Source organism: Diabrotica undecimpunctata, chromosome 4, assembly GCF_040954645.1.
Source record: "Diabrotica undecimpunctata isolate CICGRU chromosome 4, icDiaUnde3, whole genome shotgun sequence".
Lineage (NCBI taxonomy): Eukaryota > Metazoa > Arthropoda > Insecta > Coleoptera > Chrysomelidae > Diabrotica > Diabrotica undecimpunctata.
Window position 1 is genome coordinate 70,814,442 of NC_092806.1, and position 22,067 is coordinate 70,836,508.

Consider the following 22,067-nt stretch of genomic DNA (forward strand, 5'->3'; position numbering starts at 1 on the left):
TATTAAAAAGGTTTTAATACAATCTATAATTTCAATAAAGTTATACAGTGCGTGTCTAAAGTCTCTCTCTGCGCTATTGAACCATAAAACTTCTAACAAAAAATATTAATAAATTTCTAAGCATGTAACTCAATTAAGTCACCTACTCATTATTTTTATGACGAGTCAGTGACATGATCATTAAAAATAGCGAAAATAACGTTTTCTAGGACTCTTATAAACAGAATCAGACATTCTTAACCATTAGGTGTAGATGGAAATACCTACTCATTATTTTTATGACGAGTCAGTGACATGATCATTAAAAATAGCGAAAATAACGTTTTGTAGGACTCTTATAAACAGGAGCAGACATTCTTAACCATTAGGTGTAGATGGAAATTGGAAATAAATAGAATCATATGTAAAATGATCTTGTGTCACATTGAGGAAGACACAGAAAATATAGAAGTCCCGACAATGGAAGGGGTAAAACAAGCAATACGAGCACAGAAGAATAACAAGATTCCAGGTATTAACAACGTCCCCTCTAAGCTATATTAATTTGGTGGCGAACACCTAGTAAGACAAATGCATATGCTTGAAATGCGAAAATTATCGCGGCATAATCCTCTTGTGCACCGCGTAAAAATTTTTACTTATATACTAAATAAACGACTCCAACAAGTAACTGAAAATATTGTCGGTAAATATCAAACCGGTTTTCGACAAGGAAGATATACAACTGACCATCTATTCACAGTGAAACAAATTCTAAATAAATCGTGGGAATACGAGATTGACGTCAACAACATATTCATAGATTTCAAATAGGCCTACGACTCAATTAATAGACAACAGTTATATCAAATATTGCATAGCTTTAGCATCCCCCAAAAAAACATCCGACTAGTAAAAGTAACAATGAGCTTGTCAACAGCAACTCTCAGAGTACACAATAAGCTCACTGTGAACTTTTCAATAGTCAAGGGATTAAAAGAAAGAAATGGGCTGGTAGCCCTGACACTATTCAACCTGACTCTTAGATATGTCATAAGAGAGCTTAATATAGGAAGAGGTAATCTCCTAAATAAATCAATATAGATTGCCGCCTATGCCGATGACAATAGCATCAGGTCTCGTGGAATAGAAGGCGGCAGAAATATATTTACAATTGAAAACAGGGACAAAAGAGACCGGACTAGAAATAAATATTCAAAAGACAAAAAAACTAATACAGCCAAGAGCTAAGGGAAACAGACGCACAGTTGAATAAAAATACGATATTGAAACTGTAGAAAGTTTCACATATCTGGGAGTTACATTAAATACGGATAGAACAGAAGAACCAGAAATTCAAAGAAGAATAGTAAATGGAAATAAAGCTTACGTTTCACTCGCCTATATGTTGCGCTCCAAAATCACACACTGGAGATCAAAAATCAGGCTCTACAAAACTGATCTGACTGACTGACTATCAGACCAATAGTATGTTATGGATGCGAGACATGGATGATGGCAGAAGATTCAAAACGAAAGCTGGAAGTCTTCGAACGAAAAGTCCTAAGGAAGATATTTGGACCTATTAACCAAAACGAAGTATGGAGATCCAACCATGAACCCTAGCAACTGTTCAAATAGGCACCGATTTCAGAATTCTTTAAACTTCAGAGACTTAGATGGGCTGGTCATGTAGTGAGAAATGAGACCGGAAGATTGTCAAAAATAGCCTTAGATAGTAAAATGCAGGGCGCAAGACCAAAAGGAAGGTTACGCAAAAGGTGGGAGAATGAAGTGGTAGCGGACGCGCAAATTTTTCTAGACTTGAAAACCTGGAGAAGATCGGTGCGGGACCGGCAAGGTTGGAGCCATAGTTTGAAGGAGGCCAAGGCTCGATTTGAGCATCATAAAAATAATGAACATGTGCCTTAGATCATTTACCCATAAACTGATTAATTTAGGTATGATTATTAAGCAAATAAGATGGGTTAGAAGAGTTTCGGATGCTTTAGACGTGCTTTGTGGAAGTGATTTTACAATGTCTAAATAAGTTGAAACTATAGGATAAAAGTTTTTACTACGGAATAGTTATTCTCTATGAAAAGTTCTGCCTGGACTTAAAGCCGTATAAAAAATCAGTATGCAATTATATACATCAATATACAGTAAAAAAACTATTTTTCAATATGGTTCTGAATATAATTAACTCCGCCTGCATGATCATTGGGTGGATCAAGTAGCTCAATAGTCATGTTGCCAGCTAAAATCCAGATAAAGAGGGAAGGTTAAAGGAACGGGTTAGCACCCTTCTTCTTCTTTACTTGTTATATCAGAAATGTCCGACCAAATATATTAACAAGAATACTTAAATGGATGAACGATAACAAGAAAAAAAGGATAAAATTATACATAAAAATATTACGGAAATATGCCAGACGCCATAAGAGAGTTTAATGTAAGATAGTTACGAAAAAATCAACGCACAAATAATCACCCAATTCGGAAGATAGCTTAGTGCCACGTTTTTGGTAGAATTATAGAGGAAGATTAAAGAAAAGTGAGTCGGTTCGACATGTTATTTCAAAAGTTTTAAAAATGCGCATTTTACAGTATTAAAAAATATAATTTCTATTTAAATGGGAATAATCCACAATTAAAAGTTAAAGTAAGTTTATTGACGTTTCAATTTCCACTTCGGAAATCATTCTCAAAATACAAACACTAATGTTTGTATTTTGAGAACGATTTTCGACGTAGAAATTGAAACGTCAATAAACTTACTATAACCTTTAGTTGTGACTTATTCCCATTTAAATAGTAATAACTCGTCTATGAAAGCAGGCGAGAAGATCAAACAGGAATACAAACAGCCATTTCAAAGAAGATCATAAATCAAGGTTCCGAACTAATGCCAGAAATAAATGTAGATAAAATTCGGCAAGCGTTAAGAAAAATGAAAAATAACTTCCAAAGGATGGAATTGTAATAGAAGCTATCGAAAATGGAGGAGATATGCTATTAAATCAATTAAGGAAACTGTTTAATCTATGTTTGCAGCAAAGAGAGATGCCCAAAGAATGGAACAATGCTATAACCATTCTTCTACATAAAAAGGTGATAGAACGGACCTAGAGAATTATAGACCTATTAGCCTGTTGAACCACATATACAAGCTCTTCACTAGGTTAGTGACATCAAGATTGGAGAGAAAATTAGATTTCTACCAACCGAGAGAGCAGGCAGGATTCCGATCAAATTATGGTACCAATGATCACCTCCATACAGTCAAGACGCTCATTAAAAAATCTATAGAATACAACAAACCTCTTTTCCTCACTTTCATATATTTTCATAAAGCGTTCGACACGATCGAAATAGACAGCCTTATAGAAGCAATGAATGACAGCAGGATCGACCATAGGTATAGTAAACTTATTTACAATATTTACAAAAATGCCACTATGACTGTTAAGATACACGATAAAACCCGACCAATAAAAATAAAACGTGGAATAAGGCAAGTAGATACATTGTCACCGAAATTATTCATAACGGCATTAGATTATGCCTTTAAGATGGTCAATTGGCAACACAGAGGAGTAATAATAGAAGGCGAAAAACTTAACCATCTCCGTTTCGCAGATGACATTGTCCTTATCACAGATGCTTTAGGAGAAGCCACAGATATGTTAAATGAATTAGACTTTTGCATGTTCGAAAGTGGGCCTCAGAATGAATTTGTCCAAAACTAAGTTTATGACAAATATGGTCCCCAATAATCATTTAACTATTCAAAACAAAGTGGTAGAACTGATGGATAAATATACGTATTTGGGCCATGAAATAAGAATTAGCAAGGATAACCAAACATGCGAAATCCAAAGACGAATTACTTTAGCGTGGGCAGCCTTTGGAAAACTGCCAGACACATTTAGGGCCAACATACCAATTAGCATCAAAAGAAAAGTATTTGACCAATGCGTATTACCGGTCATGACCTATGGGGCGGAAACTATGACTCTAACCAAGACTACGGCTTCGAAATTGAGAGTGGCACAGAGACGAATGGAACGATCTATACTGGGAGTGACGTTGCGGGACCGAATAAGAAACGAAGATCTGCGAAGAAGGACGAGTATTACTGATATTGTGGAACGCATAGCGGAACTTAAATGGAATTGGGCAGGCCATGTAATGAGAATGCATGACTCACGATGGAGTAAAATTACACATTGGAGCCAAAAACAGACAAACGTAGTAGAGGAAGACCACCTGCACGTTGGACTGACGACATCAGGCGTATCACGAAAAATTGGCAACAAAGAGCACAAAATCGCAAAGAATGGAGGAGTTTAAGGGAGGCCTATGTCCAGCAGTGGACGTGATAAATGAAGGCTGGATGATGATGATGATAAACTTTAAAATGCCACAAGAAAATAGCTTCAGAAAAATATTAAAAAAGATATACAAGTTGTATTATTTAAAAAATTTATGTATACGTAATTTTGCAGTAATGGTGGCTATATCAGATTTTCTTATACAAATAATTGGATTTAATCGAAAAAAGGGGTAGTTGGTGGATACTTCTCTGCGATCGCGGCAGAGAATAGATCTGCTTCAGGAATAGCACACCTGCCCCGCGAGCTTATGGATTTCCCCAATCTCCCATCCCCGGGAAAACCATGTCCAAACCCAAAGCATTCCTTTCTCCACCTTTTTCTCCCCCCACTTCCAAACCAACTCGCCAACACGAACTAGCCAAGAGTGGAGTTTTAATGGCTTAAAACCCAAAAAGTTATTTTCCATGAAAGACGAAACTACTGAACGTCCCTCAGTCTCCGGTGGCTCCAACACTCCCAACTAAGGTAGCGGTTGGAACAGGTTTGGAGCAGGGGGTGTTAAGAATCCCCGGAAAAAGTTAGGCTACTACAAAGAGCGACAAACGCATATTACTTCATACAATGTTAGAACTCTTATATCAGACCAGGGGATGATGGAACTGGAGGAAGAGCTGAAAAACATAAAATGGGACATTCTCTCCCTCAGCGAAATAAGACGAAGAGGAGAAGCCCAAATTACTCTTAAATCAGGACACATATTTCATTTTAGAGGCGACGAAGACATTTCAAATGGTGGAGTAGGAATTATTATATATAGAAAGCACACACAAAATATAGTTGAAATTATCAGCATGAGCACCAGGATTGTATATCTCATCTGAAAACTAAATGCAAGATATAACCTTAAGGTAATCCAGACATATGCTTCAACGATTACCCACTCGAATGAAGAAATTGAAAATTTTTATGAGGACCTAGAAACAACGTTACATGCCACACCAGCATATTACACAATAATTATGGGCGACTTTATTGCGAAAATGGGGTTTAAACAAGATGATCAGCCCAGATGGCAGTGTCAAAAATGAAATAGATTATATCATAACAAACAGAAAAGAAATAATTAAAGACATCGAAGTACTCAACAAATTTTCAATAGGAAGCGACCACAGATTAATCCGAGCTAAGATACTATTAAATGTCAAATTGGAAAGAACAAAGATAATCCTAAAAACAAGAAAAAAGAACACGACACGAACAACGACCTGTATCAAGATACACTAACTAGACATATACAAGACTTGCAAGACGAAATAGAAGATGTAGATCAAGCAAATGATGGCATAATGAACGCTCTAAAAGAAACGGAAATAGAGTGCTGCCCGACCATTCTGACCCATAAAGAAAAACTAAGCCAAAATACCAAAGAGCCGACAGAAAAATACGGCTCCAACTACACAACAATGAAGAAATTAAATAAAGATATTCATCGGGCAATTCGAAAATACGTAAGAGAAAACAATACAAGAGAAATAACGAAAATAATTCAAGAAAACATAAGTTCAAAAGTTTTGAGGCGAAATACGAATAACAAAAATGTACAAAATAAAACACAAAGATGGAAACATTACTATTGATAGAACCAAAATCCTTGAGGTTGTCGAATGCTTTTATCGCGAAATGTATGAAAGCATTGACAAAAGGCAAGATCAGCCCATGCCCAAAATCTCAAACCAGAGATCAGAATTATTATCCAGTCTTTGGTCAAGCTTTTTACCGAATGCATCTACCAAGGAAAAACTCCTTCTCAATAGAACAATGCAGTCATTATTTTATTACACAGGCAAGGAGACATAACAGTATTTTTCACAAAAATTATCAAAAAAAGACTGGACCCTAAATTAGACTTCTATCAGCCTAGAGAACAAGCTGGATTTAGATCGGGATACAGCACGAACGACCACTTACTAGTGATAAAGAACCTGATAGAGAAGTCTGCAGAATACAACAAACCATTGGCACTGATATTTGTCTACTACGAGAAAGCATTCGATACTATAAGCCATCATAAAATGTTAAAAGCATTGACAGAATGCCGAATAGACTATCTCTACACTAACATAAACAAATATATCTACACCAAAATGCCACACCTAGCGTAAGACTATCTGAACAAGAAACAAATAAATTCTGTATACAGCGAGGAGTATGGCAAGAAGACACCGTCTTTGCAAAGCTATTCACGATGCTTTTAGAACATACGTGTAAGAAGGCACATCTGAACGAGCATAGTATCAACATAAATGGGAGAAGCTCAATCATTTGAGATTTGCAGATGAGATCGTCCTTATAGCCGATTGTATGGATGATGCAAATAATAATGTTTGAAAAATGACATCACGCTTCCTTGGAGGTCGGACTAAAGATTAATATGAACAAGACACAAATAATGACTAATCTGGTGCTAAATCGAAATATTGCTGTTGATGGAAGGGATATTGTGAAGACTACATCGTATAAGTACTTAGGACATGAAATTCGTTTGGGCAGAGATAACCAGACATGTGAGCTCGTACGTCGCATAGGATTAGCCTAAGCAGCGTTTGGTAAATTTAACTATGTATTTAAATCAGATCTACCCATATGTCCCAATAGGAAAATCTTTGATCAATGTGTGTTACCTGTACTCACTTATGGAGCGGAAACATTAACACTCACAAAAAGCTAGTTAATAAGATTCTCGTGACTCAGATGGCTATGGAGCGCCAGATGTTGGGTGTTTCTCTGAGAGACTAAATCCCAAACGAAGAAATACATCGTAGAACAAAAACAACAGACGCCATCGAAAAAATTGCGTCGTTAAAATGGAATTGGGCAGGACACGTCGTCAGATTATCAGACAACCGATGGGCAAAATGTATTTTAAAGTGAAGACCAAGGCAAGAAGCAATACGGAACAGAGGACGCCCACCAACTAGATGTACTGACGACCTGAAGCGTGTTAGCAATAACTTAATGAAAGCCGCACAAGACAGAGACAGATGGAAAGAGCTGAGGGAGACCTATGTCCAGCAGTAGACGCATACAGGTTGATGAGGATGATGCTGGATCGAACAGTTTTATTAGTCAAGTCTACTATTTACATTTATATTAGACTTTTTTTACGTATTTGGTCGATATTGTTGTTAAAGATCCATCTAGGTATTTTATTCAATATTTGATTTAAACTGAAAGTAGGTTCCTAACGAGTGTAGTTGAAAAGAAACAAATACTGGCCGTCACGGTAAAACTCATCATCATACAGCAAAGAAACAAATAGCCAAAGGATGCATGCAGGTAAAGAACTTAAAGTAAATTATTGTTCTCTTCTAATTTGTTATTTTACAGGTAGATGAGTTACGAAGTATTTCGCATTGAAACACCCTTGGGCAATTTAAATGAATTATCAGTAAATTCGGAAAGTAATAATTTCCAGTTTCTTATAATAATCTTTTATTTTACAAAAATATTCTCCTTTATTAAACATTAAAGCAAGTACTTCATCAATATATCAAAAATACTGTATACAAAATAGGCGGTCGACAAAATAACTTATGACAAATTATCGTTGATATTATACACCAAAAAATTAAATATAAAATAATATATTGTTAAACATTGGTTTATAGAAAGAACATTCAAAGCGCTTTCGGAAATATTTGTTCAAGTTTTTAAAATACATTTAGTTGTTAACTCTAATACGCCATTGATATTTGTTTTAATGATAAATAAACGTGAAACGTGAGCTGGAAGTAGATTTAGTTTCCGCTGCCTTTCTTAATACCTCTGTGAAATAATTTTTATTACTTGTTCTTGAAATGATACGTTCAATTAAAAATACTGACAATAATAATTACACTATATTAATAAATATTAATTACATAGGTGAATTATTAATAGGAATATTGGTTGCTCTAATTTAAAGGTAAGATTTATTTTTCAAAAAAATGTAAAGCGTTATCTGTCTATATAAAAGGCTATGATGACAGGTCAGGTCAGGTCAGAAAGAAATATAAACTGCCATATTACAATTACATTTTGTATTAATACATATACCGCAATATTATAATGCAATATAATAAAATTGAATAAAATAAATCAGTCAATATAACCTCAAAATGTGACGTATTTGATTTTAATTAAATATTTGAGTTTTGATTAGCATTCGAACAATTATATTTACTGTTAATATAACAGGTTGACAAATAGTTGAAATTTTCCTAAATTCCTCACTTACTACTCTTATGTTTTGGCAACGCTGTGGGTTTTTGACTTCGTAAATATTGAAGGACGTGCAATCATTTTTATATGACAAATTCTATATAAACATACAAATTTTTCGAATTAATGGTTCAAGAATAACGAGAATTACAATAAAGTTAGGTTAAGATAAAAAGCGAGACAACCACCGGTGCGAGCGAAGTGTGCCATACATTTGTCTTGCATTCGGCTTATTCGTGTCCTTTTAAGTGTGTTAAAAAAACCACAAGTGGATAGATAGGCGTATTTCCTATTCGGGTATTTACTTATGTGTACGAATATAGCAAATAATTGACGAATCTACCATCCACACTTCATCTGATGTATCTCGACAATATTATTCTTAACCGGAGCTATAGAAGAAAATTAATAATATAAGAAGCAGGGTGTTGACACTAGCAAGTTTATTATGACGGAAACACGGAGTGAAAAGTGGTTCACGCTATAAAACTTCCAAAATATAGACGTGTACTGGCGTACCTTTGAGAGATCAAAAGTTTATATCCAAATTTTTTATAAAACTGTCATAGAACACAAAATAAAGGACTCTAAACAAAGGATGTAGCGAAGGTAATTCTGAGCTCCAAATCGGACGGCAATTGAGAACTACATGTCAGTCCTACAGTCAGTCGTCAGTCCGAGGTTTGAACAGGTTAGGCTAAGTCTTATTACATATTATATCGTGCTATTTATACACTTAAAATCTATGTAGACTGTGGACAGTAATCAAGTATGTAAGAATCTTTTTCACGCAAGAAACCAAATAAAAATCTATGCAGAAGGAAGAAACATCAATAAACATCTAAACTAAACATACAAAAAACAATAAAATTAAATTTTAATGGAGTTAAAGTTTAATAAGCATAACAGTTGGAACTAAAATTAAAACTAGATCTTTTTTAGATCTGACCTACGTAGTCTTGATAAAGCCTTAAACTTATCATGGATCAACTCAAACCTATCAAGAAAGTTACTGGTTTATGTCTAGATCGCATGACTTAAAAGAGTGAATGAAAGAACAACGAGGATCGTTGTGGATCTATATTGGGACTATAAAATTCGACAATCATGCTCAAAAATGTGACATTATATGTTAAAAAAGCATCGGCAAAAAAGAGCCTTTAATATCCAAAGACTACTTGCAGACTAAGCTCGCAACATTTTTATCCAGGCCGGGTTTCATCAGCGATATATCATGACACAATAGCTAAGAGAAGTAATAGGAGTCATTTTATGGATATTTGGGTGAATAGGGCATATGTAAATAAGTTATATTAAAATAAACCCATGGATTAACTGAGAACATGATATAGGTGCTGCAGCTAATAACAAAAAAAAAAAAAAACAAAATATGCATACACACATGCATACCTACACCATGTTCAATTGGGAAATTGTACTCTACAAATGATTGGAATTCTTGTAATGGGATGTTAGTGTACTCTTTTATGTCATTCCACTTCTTTTTAATGATGTCAGTGGCAAGTTTTATTGGGATGTTAGTGTATAGTGAAATGATATCTAAAGATATTAATTTATGGTTAGTTGGTACGTGAGTGTTTTTAATTTTAGAAATAAGGTCACTGGAATCCTTAATATAATAATGATTTTTATTTGTGACATTAGAAATAATGTTTTTTTAACAACTTTGAAAGATTTTCGAAGGATGATTGAATGCAGGAAACGATAGGACGTAGAGGTACATTCTCCTTGTGTGTTTTAGGTAAACCATAATTTTGACATGACAACGTCTTAAATTAGGTTGTGGCTCGGAGTCACTCATGAAAAAGTGTAACGCCCGCTCACGTCTGTTACGATGAGTCACCGAACGAGAGAGAGGCCCGCCGGACCGGCGAATGCCTTGCATCTCTCTCCCACTCAAACATGATCGGTCCGCTGCGCGCGCAGCACTAGAGAATTAGGCGCGTTGAATCGGTGCGTGCTTGTGTCTCTGTCTTTCTCGAGCGTTCTTGGCGTTGGAAAACCGAGAAAGCGTCATAATACAAGTTCACACGTGTGGTTAAAGTATCGTCAGCTGTGTCTGTAGTGAAAATGTGGAGTGCTTAGATTCGTCATTTACAACAACTACAACAATAAAGGTAAATAATTGTACACTAATATTTCATTATCGTAAACTATGATTGATTGATTAATTGTTAGATTGACACAAAAGTTGAGAAACTGAGTTTATAGGTTATGTCATACTATTGACAAATGTTGATAGTGTTAAGTAAATTATTAGTTTAAATCACTCTGAAATCAATCGTAATTCAGTCGATTGAGAAGAAACAGCGCGTTTCAACTGCAAACAACTATTGTGCAATTTAATAATATTCATATCAATAAATATTCTACCGAGAAAAAGACGTTGTCACGTAAAATCTTCGCCCGTAAAACCGACTTTACAGGCAACCGATTTTTTTTTAATATTTCTTATTGAACCTAAACCCAAGAAATACTAATTTTATATTAAATATAGTACGGTTCAAGAAACTCATAAAACTATAAATGCTTGTAGATATTCTGCAGTTCAAACTTATATCTACGCCTCCATATTCTGTTCTCACAGACCGCTCCGAATATCTTGCGTAGCACCTTTCTTTCAAAAATGGATAGAGCGGATTCATCTGTTTTCGTTAGCGTCCATGCCTCTGATCCATATGTGAGAACGGGGACTATCAGTGTTCTATACAGCCTTATACGAGTTTTTTGAGACAGACGTTTGTTAGCTAAGTACTTTGATAGACCATGATAACACCTGTTTGCAATTATTATTCGCCTTTTTATTTCCTCAGATGTGTTATTATTGGGGTTAACCGATGTCCCTAGATATATGAACTCTTTGACTGCTTCGAAGCTTTGGTCATTGATGATTAAATTTGTGTCAATATTTCCAGCTCTTGTGTTTGTGTTAGTCGCCATGAATTTGGTTTTATTTTGATTTATCTGTAACCCCATTCGTTCTGCTGCTGCTACTAGCTCGGTTAGGATTTCCGCAGTTCTCGCCCTAGTTCTTGTTATAATGTCCACGTCGTCTGCATATGCTAGAATTTGGACTGATCTATTAAATATTGTTCCCCTGCTATCTAAATTAGCGTCTCGTACAACTTTTTCTAAGGCGACATTAAAAAGCTGACACGCCAGCAAAGTTACTAAAAAGATGACTAGACTTTCCGTGTCGACATTCACTTTACTAATTACTAGATACCTATTACCATAGTAGTTTTCACTAGCCTGTTATTAAAAGTGTGATTTCTATAGATATGTTTTTAACAATAACAAATAATACAAATATAATAAAATATGGATGAATGTTCGTATATATGAGTTTACAAATAAAAGGCAGATATCTAGCAGTTCTTTATTACATCTTGCCCAAATATTTTGCAATGTGCTCGATATCTGCCTTTTATTTGTAAAAAACAAATATATAAAACAAAAATTAAAACAAACAAATGAAGATATAAGCACAATTATCGGACTAACTTTAATTACAAATAACAATTGAGTTTTCATTCTCGGAAATTAAGTGTATATATTACTCTTGAGTGCAGAGTAAAACAAAGCAGGCTAGTAAGACGGTTCATTCTTTTTAATTTTTAAAGTGACCAGGGGGCAAAACTTGTAACTTGTCATAAATTAGCCAGTATAAATGGATAAAACCAACAAAAATCATCTTCCAAATGTCACAATATTAATTTCTTTATTTTTTAACAAATATTTAATAAAGGAGTATTTTGGAAATCATACTGAATTCACAAAAGGTACAATAAGGGCAAATCTAATTCAGGCAAGAGAGTGCAAGAAAACATGTTTACCATCAAAGACTACACGAACACAAAACACAAAACCACCAAGTTGCGCTCTACCTTTCAATCAAAACGCAAAGGTGGTCTGGACACCTTCCTACCCAGTTTGGAGTGAATGTGCTCCTCGGGTACTTCCAGGATCGATTCCCTTCTCACCATTTCTTTTCTGTGATGTTTCATTACTGTTAGATCAGCTAAGGAGCATTTTCGACTAAGAGAGTTTCTTCCATCTTTTTTGGCTGGTTGGCGTTTGGCTTTATAGAGCTCCAATACTGCTGCTCCTAGAGATACCATTAGAACTATACCAACTGCATAGTTAACAATTGCTGGTACTAAAACAAAAAATCAGTAGATAGAACTATTGCTGAAATATTTACCGTTGTAAAAATTGCGATAATATGGAAATATATACTTTATAAAATATTTTAATATGAACCTTATTTTCTTACATATGCATTAACCAAAAAAGTAATACAAATTTGTTAGAAATTTAAGTAGTAGGTGGTGCGATTAATCATTATTTTCAAGACTAGTACATACAAAATCCAAATGCAAGAAAATTGTGAAAACGTAAAAATAGACAATATACGTTCCTATACATATATATTTTTCTATAACTAAAGTGACAATATTTTATTGGTATTATCTCAATGGGTTAAATATTGTGTTTATATGGGACATATAAACATAAACATATATACTCACAATTGACTGTAATTTAAATTGCATTTTTGACTAGATAAAATTTGACGTTTCGATTTCATTCCGGATATCGTTTTCAAAAAGAATATTAAACGCTTTTGTTGAAAAGCTGTATAACAGCCAACATTGAAGTTTTGTCTTCTCAAAAAATTAAAGTTGACGAACTTTACCTATGACGAACCTATGACACCGGGCCTCGGTGTCATAGGTAACAGCTATGTGTGGTTGGAAATATATGAGAGTACATTTTGTGCTTTATGAAACTTTAAAATTCTGATGATAATGGGTATTTCTGCATTGTTTGTAGGTGCTTAAACGTTTGTATGTTTGGGTGAGCGTTCGTGTATTGTGTTTGTGTGTTGCATATGATTATTGCATATTGTGTACGATTAAAGACGATGTATTTCGGAGTTTTTGGTCCACTATTGTTGGTATATTCTTATTGACTTTTTCTTTTAGTATTGGCAATAAAAACCTACTTCATTCTGCTGATGGGTTTATTACATATTTTTTTTCATTGAGTAAGATGAGGACTACTTCTTTGGTGCATCTTTCCATTGTACTCAGTTTTCATTGTTTCAGACATGTTTACATATCTGTAATTAGTCAAAGTCTATGTTTTTGATATATGTTTCACACTTGTTTATCCTGGTCTTGCGGTTTCTCCCACATAGAAATTGTTCAATTCACAGGGTATTTTATAGATGTAGTTTTACGATCTCTCTTGTGAGTTGTTAGGTTTGGTTTTGAACAGCATAGATCTGAGTTTATTGTTTTTTTAAATGATGTGATGTAATAATTTCCTACCTTCATTAGTTTTTCTAATAAGCCCTATACATATTGTTACACTTCTTCAAAATTAACTTTATTTAACACCAACAATATGACAATACAATATAACTAACTGACAACTGTCTAATAATTTTTTGACGTTTTAAACTTCACTATCTTTTTCATCAATGGACTTTTCCTATGTGGGATAAATCTTTCGTAACACTGCTTCCTCTTTTATAGTTATTCGCCTCGAATAACTGGACTATCGGGAATCGATTGAAGCCAACGAGGTGGATCAGTTCCATGGTATGGAGCTAGTCTCTCGATATGAACTACCTTGGGTTTACTTCTAGCTGAAAACTGGATGCGATAGATTAAATCATTTATTTTCTGCAGGACGGTGTATGGGCCTTCCCAGTTTCGTTGAAGTTTCGGACAAAGTCCTTTCTTACGTGTGGGATTGTATAACCATACTGGGTCACCTCTTGCGAAAGTTGTACCAGTAGCATGTATGTCGAGCCTGGCCTTGGCTTTATCACTTTGAAGCTTCAAACTTTTACGAGCAAATTCGTAGACTTTTTCTAATTTTTCTTTCAAATTTTCAATGTAGGTCGGGAATGAACGTTCTTCTTCGCAGGGGGGCAATCTTCCGAAAATAAGATCTTGAGGAAGCTTCATTTCTCTTCCGGTGATCATCATTGATGGAGAATAACCAGTTGCTTCATGTTCGGAACTTCTATAGGCTAACAGGAATAGAGGAATTAAACTATCCCAATCTTTTTGATTATCAGAGACAAACATTGAAAGGTATTGACAAACAGTTCTATTATGCCTTTCGACCATTCCGTCTGATTGAGGATGAAGTGGCGTAGTGCGAGTTTTCTTAATACCCAAGATTTTCATTAATTCTTGCCATAATTCTGATTCAAAATTTCGTCCTTGATCAGAATGTAACTCTAAAGGAACTCCATGTCTTGATACGACGTGTGTTATAAATGCTTCTGCTACTGTAGTCGCTTCTTGATTAGGAAGGGGTACAATTTCAGGCCATTTTGAAAAATAATCCATTGCTACCATTAAGTACTTGTTCCCTCTCTCTGTCATCGGAAGTGGACCAAGAATATCCACTGCAAGTCGTTCAAAAGGCTCTCCGGAAAGATATTGTGCCATTTTACCACGACTTCTTGTTCTAGGACCTTTTTTACCATTACATAAATCGCATTTCCTACACCAATCTTCTACATCTCGGCGACAATTGATCCAGTAAAATCTGTTTCGAACTCTGGCCAGTGTTCTTTTGACTCCAAAATGTCCTCCAGAAAGGCTGCTATGAAGTTCTTGCAACACACTTTTAATGTGTGATTTCGGCAGTACCACTTGTTGAACTATACGTACTCCATCGGGACTTTCCCACTTCCGATATAATAGACCATTGGAAAGATACAGAGATTCCCATTGAGCCCAGTACGCTTTTATAGTTCCACTGTATTTGGTTATTTCCTGCCAAATAGGTCTTACTCCATTTTTAAGCCTTTCTCGTATGACTTTTAAGTCATTATCTTTCTTTTGACTCTTTTTGACGTTTTAAACTTCACTATCTTTTTCATCAATGGACTTTTCCTATGTGGGATAAATCTTTCGTAACACTAGTAGAGATAGGTCTCTAAGAAATCGATCTCCCACAACTGACCTACGCAAACAATAGCCAGGGAAACGAATAAAAGTCGACACTAAGGGGCGGGCGTCGGCTGTATCTAATAAAAGCCCCCAAATTCCCACTTATACTTTACATAAAAATGAACAGAATTTATTACTTAAGGGCTACGTTGAAAATCAAAAATGCATCTTTATTATTGATACCGGTGCAACCAGATCCTTTATTCGAACTGGATTTCTGAATGAGAAACTACAACCCACTAAAACAAACTTAGTTCTTGAAACAGCTTCAGGCCACACTATTCCAATTCATGGAGAGATAACGGCAACCATACAGATTGGTAACACCTTGATAAAACACATTTTCCTTGTAGCCGATATTAAAGACGAATGCGTTCTTGGGATGGATATTATGCAGAACAAATTTATCATAGATCTTCAAAATAAAATTTTGTTAATTGAAAATGAAGAAATTGTCCTAAATTTGGAAGAATCGGTACCTCAAGTAAGAGTTATAGTGAGCGAGGATACCGAAATTCCTCAAAATTCTGAAAGTATCATCCTGGCGAGACTGAGTCAAAAACCTGAAGGTCTACATTTCGGCGTTGTGGAAAGCGATGAACTAGTTAGTGATGGAATTTTGATAGCCAGATGCCTTATTAATGTAGATGAGATGATTCCAGTAAGGGTTGCTAATTTGTCTAAAAAGCCTTTTAAATTGAAGAAAGAACAACAAATAGCATTCTGTACACCAATAGAAAAAATAAGCAAGTGCGAAAAATATTTAAAAAAGAATATAGCTTCCAGTAACCCAGTTGACGCTAGCCTAGTGAAACAACTAATCAAAAATGTTGACCACTTAACAACTAAAGAATTAAACAAAATTAACTTTATTTAACACCAACAATATGACAATACAATATAACTAACTGACAACTGTCTAATAATTTTTTGACGTTTTAAACTTCACTATCTTTTTCATCAATGGACTTTTCCTATGTGGGATAAATCTTTCGTAACAATATTGTATTGTTGTCATAATTGAGTCACTTCTTGTGAGTCTCGTGTGGTGGTTTGTTGTTTTCTTTCTTCTATCTTTTGGAATGTCTTGTTAATAAATAACAATGAGTAGTAACTTTTTGTTAAAACCTTTGGTTCTATCATAAATTGATCTGACGATTCGTTTTTTGACGTTTACGCTGTGATTTGAGTGTGTGATTTCAATATCTGTTCTTGTGGATTGGTTTTCTGTAAACTTTGGTTGCATATCCTTTATCCTCTTTTGTGATTAGCACATCCAGAAAAAGGAGTAAATTCTTTTTTTTATTTTTCGATGGTAAAATTAATTGATTTTTCTTTATTGCTATTTTCTATCAGTAATTTATTATTTTAACTTCGATTTTCGATTTATATTCTCAAATTACATATTGCTGGAAAACATCTGATATTACTAATAAGAACTTTATAAAACGTAATCACGTAATCACAAACGCTTCTATTAAAAACAGCAACAAACGAAAAACAAAAGAGCTTAGGAAACAATCAAAAGAGAAATTATGCCAAACAGCTAATACTACAAGCATTCCAACAATTCTGGGACAACTTTATTACTGATATCGATCATGATATACATAGAAAACATGCATTAGCATATAAAGTAATGAGGCATTTAAGTCAGGCAGAAAATGATGTGGATAAAATAAATGTGGTCGAACAATACCAATAGATAAACTATTACAAAGGACTCTTCAAAAACGAGAAGTCTTCTTCTTTGTTTGCCTTATCCTTTAAGTACATTGGCGATCATCACGGCCCATTGTACACTGTCTACAGCAGTTCTGAAGAGTTCTATTGTTGGTTTTCTACGTCACTTCTTTAAAATTTTCAACCAGGATGTGCGTCGTCTCTTCAAACCTCTTTTTGCTTCTTATTTCTTTGGTATAACCAATCGATAACACATATTTCTCATTTCTTAATATGTGACCAAAGTAGGTCATTTTTTTCCTTTATAGTGCTGAATATTTCATTGTCTTTTTTCATTTTTCTTAATGTGTCCGTGTTTGTTACGTGTTGTATACATGATATTTTCCACATTCTTTAAAAACACCACATCTCAAAGCTGGCAAGTCTTTTTTAGTTGCGTCTGTAATTGTCCAGGCTTCAACTCCATATAAAAGGACAGATAATACGTAGCATCTCAATACTCTAGTTCTAATTTCTATTCCCAGCTTCACATACATAGTTATTATGAGTATTATATCAATATTATACTGCTTTACTTTTATTGAAAGCGCTTTTGGCTATCTCAATACGTCGTTTTATTTCAAGGCTGCGGTCCCATCGTTAATTTAGCTCAGTTTATCCCAAGTTTTTACTTGTTTATCACAAGTAATTGTATCTGGGTACTTTCTTTAAAGATTTTAGTTTAACGCAGATTGTTTCATTTAATCTTGTTATTACTGACACACACCCTTGTCATATTCCTCTTCTTAGAGGTATCTCTTTAGATACGAGACACTTCTTCTTAGTCGTTGACCTGATGCAGGTATCGTGATATCATGAAGCTATTAGCTAAATTTCCCAATGTTCCTCCACGTTTTTCTATCTTCTGCCATTCTAGCACATTCTGACAATGGAGCGACAATGGTAGCAACAATATGGTCTGTGTATCGTGTGGGAGATCTACCTCTATTTCTTTTTCCTTCTACTTTTCCCTGGATGGTAAGTTTTTCAAGACCATTTCTTCGAAGCACATGTCCAAAATAGCTTATTATTTGTTCTGATATTTGTGTTCTTAGTCTTTTCTTTATGTTTAGCTGGTCCAGTATGGATTCATTTGTTCTTCGGGCCACCCATGGTATTCTCAGCATTCGTCTCCAGCAGTACATCTCAAATACATCTATGTTCTTTTTGTCTTTCTCAGTAAGGGTGCAGCATTCCGATGCATAAGTAAAAACTGGAAAAACTAGACTTCTTACTACTCTCATTTTTGTATCGGTAGTTATTTCATGGCTTTTCCAAATTTTTGTTAATTTTGCCATAGCGCTTTTTGCGATTGCTGACCGCCGCTTTATTTCTTCAGTAGAGCCTCCTTTGTTGGTTATTAATGAGCCCAGATACACAAATTTATCTACAATAGCGATATTGTTTATCATGACCAGATGATTTTGATTGTTGTTAGCTCTGTCAATTATCATGATTCTCGTTTTATCTCTGTTTATTTTAAGGCCCATCGTTAAGCTTACGAACTAGCGAGGATAGTAGTATCATCTGCATATCTCAAGTTGAAAATCTTCTTCCCGCCAATGGTGATGCCACCGTTCCAGTCCTCAGTAGCTTTCCGCATTATCCATTCACCATAGATGTTAAATAGAATTGGGCTTAGTATGCAGCCTTGTCTCACGCCCTTTGTGACCCTGAAACTATCGGTTAGTTCCCCATTTATTCTAACTCTGGCATAATTGTTATTGTACAGGCTTTTAATTAGCATTATCAGATGATTGGGGACTCCCATTTTAGACAAAACCTGCCACATTTTACTCCAGTTAACCAAATCGAAAGCTTTACTATAATCTATGAAGCACAAATATGTTGTGATGTTGAATTCTCTACATTTTTCTACAATCTGCCGTACGTTTAAAATTTGTTCTCTAGTACCACGTCCGGGGACGAAACCTGCTTGTTCCTCCGCAATGTTAGGTAGTAAAAAGGGCTTTATCCTCTCGAGAATTATGTGTAAGAGTATCTTACTGCAATGCGCAATTAGAGCAATTGTGCGATAGTTGCTACATAAATCTTGCCATTTACCTGTCTCCCACAATGTTTGACAAATTTGATGTATTATATCCACTCCAACGTCATCTAGGGCCCAAATCATTTCAATAGGTATGTTATCTGGACCGGCAGCTTTCTGACTTTTTTGCCTCATAATTGCTGCTTTAACTTCACTTTTGAGTACGTCAGGTTCCGTCACAAAACTGGCATCTTCTTGTTGTGATGGGGCGTCTGTGCTTTCCTCCATCATCAGTCGTCCACAGTATTCTTTCCATCTGTGTAAAATATCTTTTTTAGAAGTGAGTAGCGTTCCGTTATCATCTTTGATAGCAAGGTAGTTTGATGTAAAGGAACGTATTATCTGCTTTATTTTTTTAAACATGTCTCTGGTCTCAGTTTTGGTTTTATGCCCTTCTATTTCCATGCAGATTTTGTTCAAGTGTGTGTTCTTGTCCTTTTTGCAGAGTCGTTTTATTTGACCGTTCAGCGCTTTATAGGCCTCTTTATCACTTTCACTGTTCAGTCCTGTGGCTTTTAAGCACTTCCTCTCCTGTATTTTAGTCCACGTGGAGTTTGTTATCCATTGTTTCCTTCTTTCTTCTCTATCACTCTTAATGTTTTTCGCAGCATTATGCAATATGGAGTTTGTTTTTGTCCATATGCTATTTGAGGACTCTTCTGGATTTAATGATTGTTTAAGGTCACATAGCTTTTGCATTGCGGCTTTTTTGTACGGATCGTTATATCTTAGATGCCATTTAGTTGTTGTATTTCCTGTTTTTGGATTGTTTCTTAACTTCATGCGGAATTCAGCTAATAAAAATTGATGGTCGCTATTACAATCTTTTCCTGGATAGGTCTTAACATCCTTAACAGCGCTTCTTCAGCGGGTTTTTACCAGTATAAAATCTATCTGATTTCTGTATCTATTTCCTGGTGATATCCAAGTGTATAGTCGTCTTGGGTGATGTTGAAAGCCTGTATTAGTAACAAACAGGTTGTTGTCTATACAAAAGTGTAGCAAGCGTTCTCCTCTGTAATTTCTTTGGCCAAGTCCATATAATCCAACGGTCTCTCGCAAGTAATGATCTTCTGTAGTTACACCAATTTTAGCGTTGAAATCGCCTACGACTGCTGTGATTTCTCTATTTGGAAGCTTCCTAAGCGTCTGCTCCAACGTACTATAAAATGTTTCGATCTCTTCATCGCGAGCTTCGCTTGTTGGGGCATATGTTTGTACTACATTAAGATTAACTGGACTGGCATTCATTCTGACAACAATTATCCGATCGCTGACGGTTATGTATTGTTTTACGAAGGTTTTAATGGCATTATTTACTATCACCGCCACGCCATTCCGAGATTCGTTATCATTGCCGGAGAAATAAATATCATTGCCATTTTTTGACGTATAATGTCCTTTATCCTTTCAGTGGGTTTCAGATAGACCTACAATGGCATAATTGTGTATCTCGTTCTCCACTACATCCAATTTTCCGGGTTCCAGCAATCCTCGAACATTCCACGTACCAATTTTAAGGGTGCTCCATATTTTTATGTTTATTCCAGACTCAGAGTTTCCATGGCGTGCCTGGTTTCTCACAACATCATGGCCGGTAGCCCATTTCACACCATCAGCCCCGGACGCTGATTGGCGCCAATTGCTAGTTGGATCGCTCGGCATACTGGTATGTTTAGAGGTCATCTTTCATGATAGTTCTTGGGGCAAAGTAATGCAGTGGGGCCCCACTTCCTTCTGCGTGGTAGAAAATAGTTTAGAGTAAGGAAAGAGAATAATGACCCGTCCGCCCTCGAAAACCTAATAGCCAATCGGGGTCGGAAAAACAAGAGTTGACCAAGAGAGGCCGATACTAGACACAATGTATAGTAAATAAGGCCTCTCTAGTGCCAAAGCTTTTTAAAATTCCAGTTAGTTTCCTATTATTCTATCGTCTAGTAAGAAAAATTTTATAAAACAGCAAGACCAGCTATGATGTACGGAATTGAATGCTGGCAGTTAAAAAGAAAGAGGAACAACGAACGCATGTTGTAGACATGAGAATGCTTCGGTGGATAAGTGAAATGACAAAAAAGGATACAATCAAGAATAAGTATGTTAAGGGAAATGTAGGGGTAACACCAATTGATGCCAAAATAAAAGAGCACAGATTATAATGAATTGGTCATGTTCAACTTCGAGACGTTAATTACCCAATAGGCAGAATTGCTGATCTGCGGGTTCCTGGGTGGAATAAAAGAGGAAGATCAAAGAAGACTTGGGGAATATGCTTAGGAAAGACATGTCAGTAAAATATTTGGGTATTGGTATGATCCACGATAGAAACTTACGGAGAAATGTAATTAGAAAAGCCGACTCCACATAGGGATACCGGCAAAGGACGAGTGGACGGTCGCCTAGATGATTTTTTTATAACGCAAAAGGTGTGTGAAGCCTGGCATAACGAATGACAAGCCACAAACTTCGAAAAATTAAAGACACTGTTGTAAAGTGTAGATTATACACATATTAATAACACCAAAACAGCAATGAACAAGAAAAGTGGCATCAACGACTTGACTAACATTTACATCTACATGTAAAACATGTCTAACTAATACTGTTGAAATGAAATGAAATCTAATGTTGCCTTAATGAGTTGAAACATCTTGATATATGTTTTGTATAATATTCCCCGAATTTATCTTAATGAAATCAAATTAGGAAAATTTGTAT

The 22,067-nt window shown here is 35.4% G+C and overlaps 1 protein-coding gene across 2 annotated transcripts in view; it reads right to left on the minus strand.

Moving 5' to 3' along the window:
- Window positions 1–22,067, minus strand: part of LOC140439659 (uncharacterized) — a 42,301-nt gene that overhangs the window by 15,285 nt on the left and 4,949 nt on the right. Inside the window, exon 2 of one of the 2 annotated variants that reach the window (XR_011950677.1) lies at window positions 12,488–12,759. Coding sequence is in view for 1 of the 2 variants with exons in the window: in XM_072529704.1 (XP_072385805.1) it covers window positions 12,491–12,759 (269 nt within the window). In the remaining variant the exon portion in view is untranslated. Of the gene's footprint in view, window positions 1–12,398; window positions 12,760–22,067 lie in introns of those variants that run through there. The other variant, XM_072529704.1, reaches the window with a different exon arrangement.